Raw genomic sequence first — 7,340 nt, 5'->3', positions numbered from 1 at the left:
CTGAAACTGAACCAACACAGTTCCCTGACAGTCCTGCGTCAAAGTGTAAGGATCTGAGACATTTTATGAGGCTTTTATGTCTTTACAGCACGAAGAAAACATAAAGAGAGAGAGAGAGAGAACTTGGAAGATTGAGTGAGTGAAGCTATAGTGGCAGTAGAAGAGGGGGAAGGGACGCCTCCAGACTCACGTACGAGTGTGTGTTTGGGAAGAAGGAGTGGCTACAGAGCTGCTGACTGAGAGAGAGACCGCTGGGAGAGCACATACACACATGCAGAAGAGATCGAGCAGATTTATGAGACGTGAACCCGTCGACAACAGCGCGACCGCCGGGAAAAAACATTTCAATTCAGCCCTAATTACTCACATACAGCTGTGACATCAACAAGAAGCCTAATTCACAACACATGGCCTCTGTAACACACACACACACACACATCTACTGATACTTCACATATCTGCAGAAGAACCGGCAGCATGCTGAAGATACCACTAGATGACTCCTTACACACTTATCTTAGCTTAACTGTAAATTATTTCATTATTATAACTATTTTTTTGGTCTTTAACCACAATGCACAACTCAGGCATTGTGTAACATTTCTAATAAAGTTGCATCTATCTCAGTCCCAAATCAAAAGCATGTAAACGGTCACTTACTATCGGTGAGCATGCGGTGCATTTGTCAAACGCCAAACTTGCAGGAAGAACGTTGTCAAATCTTGACAGGAATCCTCGAATCTGGAAAGAAAACAAATGTTTTTAAGCTACAGAAACAGTATAGAAAAATGTTCCTTAATCTCTAGCGCCACCTGGTGTGAGGCAGTAACCATTATAAAAACCATCCTCGGTTTTATCTTAACCATCATGCTCTGTTTGGGACCGTACAGCTCTTTTAATAGCTCAAAAAATATACTTTACATTTATCAGTGTAAGATTTGATGGCTTTTCCTGATCTTATGTAAAAAAATAAAAAAAAATAAAAAAACATTAACTAAAAGTTCAGCTTGATTTGTCATACATCATCCGTGAAAAATGTTACATTACTTGTGTTTATGGTCATCAGAGGAAAAAAATGCAATGAGTTTTAATAAATCATCAATAAAATCTGCTGAAAATAATAATATAATAATATTTTGAAATGAATATTCAATATTTCTGAAAAGAAGAAACTTGCATAACTGTATATTTTTTTTATTGTAAATCACATCCAATTTTAAACCTGATAAAGAGAATTCCTGTGCCTTATTTCACACACACACACACACACACACACACACACACACACACACACACACACACACACACACACACACACACACACACACACTCAAATTTAAGCTTAAAAAATATAATTATGCCAACAAATTGTAAGAAATAATGTTTTGCTTTGTGCAAATTAAGTCTATTTAGGATCATTATGATTTCTGTTATTTTCTATATTGTAAAAATGTTTATGCCAATAGTGCATATGCAAAGGCAATTTATTGTTTTCTAGAATTTTCAATATAAGATTTTTATCTTTTATTGTAAATTTAGAAAAATGAGAAAATAGTTTGCACGAGACGTTATTTTAAGTAATATTTAGTGAAATGTTTCTAAAAATATTATATATATATATATATTTTTTTTTTTTTGGTGGTGGTGGCGCTGGTGAACATTTTGGCAGGGAAAGTACAATAAAGAAGAAAAAGAACACACACGACCTGAACATGATCTTTGAATACACCACTATAAAAACAAAAGGATTCCATAAATCTAGAAGAAATAAACTCATGTTACACACATACACTTCCCATCAAGAAGCAGACACATTTCTACATGTACATGTAAATGATTATTGGTGGTTTTGGTATGAAAGCCACGCCACGCTCATCTAACAGCACCTTCCATACGAGCGGAGCACAGCGCTTTCTTGTGACGTAAAAACAGCGGCTAAATGATAGAGCGCTGTGTGTTACAGACACGTCTCTCTCACCGCACATGTGTGTCTCAGGAGCTACTGTCACCGGCTGATCTTAACTGAAAGCAAATTAAAGAAAGAGCCGTAGGGGAAGATAAGAGGGGTTAAAGCTTCGGTGTGAAGATTACCAGGCATTTACAGGAGCTGATGCATTACACACTTCCCATGAGTCCATGCACTGATGGAAATCCACACTGATGGAGTCAAATCCAACAAAACCATCCAGTGTCCTTCTGTTCAAATCTATTCAAATCTGACTACTTTTTAAAGCGTGAGATTACATCAGAGCATTTACATATAGCAGCACTTCAAACACTTTAAAAAGAATATGCAAAAAAAAAAAAAAAAACAGTCAGAAAGAAAAACCCACTAGTTCTGAAATGTTAAAACAACAGATGTGGTGTTGAACATGGAGATGGTGTTTGTCTGCGGTTAGTGGATGATGTGATTCTCCTTCAGGAGAACTGACTTAATGAGCAAACCACCAGCTGATTCACACACACTGACACTTCACGAAGTCATCTGTTTCCAAATGACACTTGGTCTGATTTCTCGTCACTAATGCAATGAAATCTGTACATTTTAAATACTGTTCAAGAGTTTTTTGGGGCCAATGCATTGAGGCTTTGTAGGGGTGTGTTCAGTGATTAAACATCCATGCCGGTAATTGAAAGGCTGTGCACCCCAGAAGAACTGAGCCTGTAATGAGTGCACTGCCTGTCTCTCTGCATTAAAACACTAAATCTGCTAAATGAAGGAGCTACAAGTGTTTGGACACAAAAACTATAGACTTATATAACTTACAGAGATTTCATATGGTTTCACTCTGTGCTCTGAGTGCAACACAGGAACACACTGCACTCCAAACATCATCAATATATGAGGAGATATTAGTGTAAACGCTCAGTTTACTGAAGATAACTGTCTTCTTCACTAGAGGGCAACTAGTCTATATACAGCTATTCAATTTAATTACCACATTGAGTACAGATTTTTGTTAATGTCGCAATTTAAGATTTTGTTAAGTATTTTCCGTGGATACATATTTGATGTTCAATATACTTGATGAAAAATACAGTAAAAACATTGATATTATGAAATATTATTAGAGTTTAAAACAGATGTCTTCTGTGCGAATATATAGTAAAATATAATGTATTTCTGTGATGCGCAGCTGTATTTTCAGCATCATTACTCCAGTCTTCAGTGTCACATGATCTTCAGAAATCATAATAATATGATGATTTACTGCTCAAGAAACATTTCTGATTATTATCAATGTTGAGAACAGGATGCACAGATGAATAGAAAGTTCAAAAGAACAGCATTTATTTGAAACATTGTAACATTACAAATGTCTTTACTGATACTTTTAATAAATGTAATGCATTGCTACTGAATAAAAGTATTAATTTCTTTAAAAATATGAACTCAAACTTTTCAATAGTGTACATATATGTGGAGCAAGATTTTTTTCACAGTTTTTTTTAACAGTTAGTGGAGCGCCACAACATGACAGAAATATAAACCAAATGATCAATAAAATGCCTGTTGCTTGTTATGGCTGATGACCAGGAAGAGATGCTGCTTCATCACACCACAGCTCTGACAGGCACTGCTCTCATGCACACTATGATGATATTACTCTCGAGACAATCACAGAGCTCTGGTGTAGACAAACAGTGCAGGTAGACCTTCAAACCCTCAGAGGGATAGCCTGCAGTTCCTCACACATCCAGCAGGGTGCAGTGTGAGCTAAAGAGAGTCTTCACTCTGAACCCAATCACCCATCATCACTGTGTGCCATGTTTTCATGTTGAGCCCAATTCAGCATTAATGCAAACCAGGTCAGAACACTAAATCCCGTCAAGAACAATTTAAGAGGTCAGGGATTATAATGACCCAGTGGTCGCGTGTGTCCTGTTCACCAATATCTGGCACTGAGATTAGACACAGTCATGAGAGCTTTCCTGATTAATCACATTATGTGTAAGGAGTCACATATTTGCAGTTATACCCATAACTGAAGAGGGGTGCATTATTTCTGAAGGGGCATATGAATGCTGCATGCTGGTGGAGCTAATAACCCTGAGAGCAGCTCTTTGACGTCTGTAGCTGCGTCATTAGCCCCCTGTGTGTGTGTGTGTGTGTGTGTGAGAGAGATGTGTGTGTGTGTGTGTGTGTGTGTGTGTGTGTGTGTGTGTGTGTGTGTGTGTGTGTGTGAGAGAGAGAGAGTGTGAGAGAGAGAAAGAAGGGAGTGTGTGTGTGTGTGTGTGAGTGTAAATGCACAGACCAAAAATACAAACTGGCCATTCTTAACTGTTTAATATCATCCTTAGTGCAGGTGTATTTCCCAGCACCTGGAACCAAGGCCGAACTCTTCTGTAACACCCTAAACAGCAGACTCCTTCATTACCTTACTGACAGAATATCCTGAGTAAATGTCAAATTGGCTTCTAACCAAAATACCACACATCAGACCATATATACACTCTACATACCCTCACTGACAAAGAAACCAAACAAAATAAAAGAAAAATCTTTTCATGCTTTGTTGACTTCAAAAAACCTTTTGACTCCATCTGGCATGAGGGGCTTTTACTTCAGTTAATCCAATGCGGCATCGGCGGAAAAACATATGACATCATCAAATCCACGTACACTAAAAACAAATTTGCAGTTAAAATTGGCAACAAACACACAGATTTCCTCCCCCAGAGTCGTGGTGTGAGACAGAGCTGTAGCTTAAGCCCTACACTATTCAATATCTGCATCAATGAACTAGCAAGAGCCCTAGAACAGTCCCCAGCACCCGGTCTTACCCCACTAGACACTGAAGTTAAACCTCTTCTGTTTGCAGATGATCTAGTGCTGCTGAGGGTCTACAGCAGCACCTGGACCTCCTGCACACCTTCTGTCAGACATGGGCCTCATCAGTTAACCTCAAAAAGACTAAAATGATCATATTCCAAAAAAACAACAACATCACAGCTTCAGATTAAACAACATGCCCTTAGAACACACTAAAAATTACACATACCTCTGAATAAACATCAGTAACACAGGAAACTTTAACAAGGCTGTGAACGACCTGAGAGACAAGACACAGAGAGCTTTTCACGCAATCAAGAAAAATATAAAACTTGACATCCCAATTGGAATCTGGCTAAAAATAATCCAATCAGTTATAGAACCAGTCGCACGCTATGGATGTGAGGTCTGGGGTCCACTCACAAACCAAGACTTCACCGAATGGGTGAAGGGACTTCACCATAAAGCCTTAAACTACCAAGAACTGAACCCAGAGAAAAGCCCCCTCAGAGAACTGACTTTACAATCCAAAACCCCAGCTAGACGAAATCAAATCATTAAAACACAGATAGAGAATTGTATTAAAAAGTGGTGAGAAGAGAGAGTTCAGCAAAGTAACTTAGAATGCTATCTGTCTCTAAACAGAGAATATAAATTGGCAGACCCTAAACTAAGAAAAGTCCTGACCATGTCCAGACTCAGTGACCATCACCTCACTACAGAGACACAGACACAGACAGACCTGGCTGACGAAAGAAGACAGATTGTGTCCACACTGCACACAACATGAAGTGGAAACAGAACTGCACTTTTTAACAACATGCCCTAATTCTACACAGATTAGGGAAACTTTCTTCCCCCAATTCACAAACCAGCACAAAGACCTCAACCAGATACAACAAAAGAACAAACTGCTGTACATTGTGGGAGAAACCTCAACGAGCTCTGACCTGCTGCAATGTACGTCAAGTCCTGCCACGATAAAAGAACAAGCAGCAGAACAGAAGCACGAGTCATAGCCGGAAGAAAACACTGACGTGACAGGATCCAGTCCTTCTCCTGTCTCTTTATTGGAATTTTTATTAGTACTTTATGAATACAGATATTTAGACTCTATATGCTATATACTTCTATTCTTATGTATATTTGTGTTAAATGTTTGTTTAAATGTTTCTATGCTTTGGCAATGTAAAGATACTTTTTTACCATGCTAATAAAGCTACTTGAATCTGAATCTGTGTGTGTGTGTGTGTGTGTGTGTGTGTGTGTGTGTGTGTGTGTGTAAGAAAGAGAGAGAGAGAGAGAGAGAGAGTGTGTGTGTGTGTGTGTGTGTGTGTGTGTGTGTGTAAAAAGAGATCTGTAGAGAGAGAGTGTGTGTGTGTGTGTGTGTGTGTGTGAGTGTGAGCGTGTGTGTGAGAGAGAGTGTGTGTGTGTGTGTGTGTGTGTGTGTGTGTGTGTGTGAGAGAGAGAGAGAGTGTGTGTGTGTGTGTGTGTGTGTGTGTGTGTGTGTGTGTGTGTGTGTGTGTGTGTGTGTGTGTGTGTGTGTGTGTGTGAGAGAGAGAGTGTGTGTGTGTGTGTGTGTGTGTGTGTGTGTGTGTGTGTGGTGTTTTTGATGTGTGTGTCTGTGTGTGTGCGGTGTGCTGTGTAAGAAAGAGCTGAGAGAGAGCACACAGGAGAGAGTCCTGCTGTGTGTGTGAATGTGTGTGTGTGTGTGTGCGGGTGTGTAAAGAAGATAAGAGAGAGAGACGAGTGTGTGATATGTGTGTGTGTGTGTGTGTGTGTGTGTGTGTGTGTGTGTGTGTGTGTGTGTGTGTGTGTGTGTGTGTGTTCGTTGCATGCGGGGGGCTCTTGCTACAACGCTGTGCTAAGCTTCAGCACACAGGCAGGGGGTCCTGCTGTTCCACTTTATGAATTATAGTGAGACTGTGATATTGGAAGCTGCAACAAATAGCAATATAAACAACTACATATAATATGCATCATTCATATAAGTGCAGGCAAGCACAGTGGAATATATGCTGGTGTTCATAAAAAACAAAAAAAAGAGGTAGGATTTTCTTTGAAACTATTTTCACTCAGAAACCGAAAAAAAAAAAAAAAAACACACATTGAGATTTTGAAGTAGAAAGACTCAAATGGTCTTTTAGGTAACATTTTCTATGAAGCCTGTGTTTATAATACATTATAAGAGTTTTCTCAAGGCATTATAATGAATGCATAATGTATTATAAAAACCTTATAATATGTCGTATCATCTCATGAGTAATCATAACAACAGTTTTAATGCATTATAATATCTACTTATTTGTGGTTATAGCTTTTAAGATATTTATAATGATGATTTTCACACACACACAATGATCACGGCAGAACACATGATGCATCCAGCAGTCAGCCTTACAATAGATTATGTTTTTTTTTAGACTTTATAAGTCTCATATCTTGCTATTGTTACTGTTTGTTAGTTTAGTTAAAGCAGACAAACACCACTAATAAAATAATTACAACTAATTTATAAACAAAAATTTCCGTAAATCATTTCTTTGCATATTTTAAATCTGCGGTG

At 38.5% G+C, this 7,340-nt stretch overlaps 1 protein-coding gene across 4 annotated transcripts in view; it reads right to left on the bottom strand.

Moving 5' to 3' along the window:
• LOC109096613 (ubiquitin-like modifier-activating enzyme ATG7) overlaps nucleotides 1–7,340 on the bottom strand; it is an 82,790-nt gene that overhangs the window by 37,403 nt on the left and 38,047 nt on the right. For all 4 annotated transcript variants that reach the window (XR_006161064.1, XM_042765841.1, XM_042765842.1 and 1 more), the window contains one exon: nucleotides 661–741. Coding sequence is in view for 3 of the 4 variants with exons in the window: in XM_042765841.1 (XP_042621775.1) it covers nucleotides 661–741 (81 nt within the window). In the remaining variant the exon portion in view is untranslated. The remainder of the gene's footprint in view (nucleotides 1–660; nucleotides 742–7,340) is intronic.

The sequence above is a fragment of the Cyprinus carpio genome, chromosome A11 (genome assembly GCF_018340385.1).
Source record: "Cyprinus carpio isolate SPL01 chromosome A11, ASM1834038v1, whole genome shotgun sequence".
NCBI lineage: Eukaryota > Metazoa > Chordata > Actinopteri > Cypriniformes > Cyprinidae > Cyprinus > Cyprinus carpio.
This window is presented reverse-complemented; position numbering and strand designations above follow the sequence as displayed.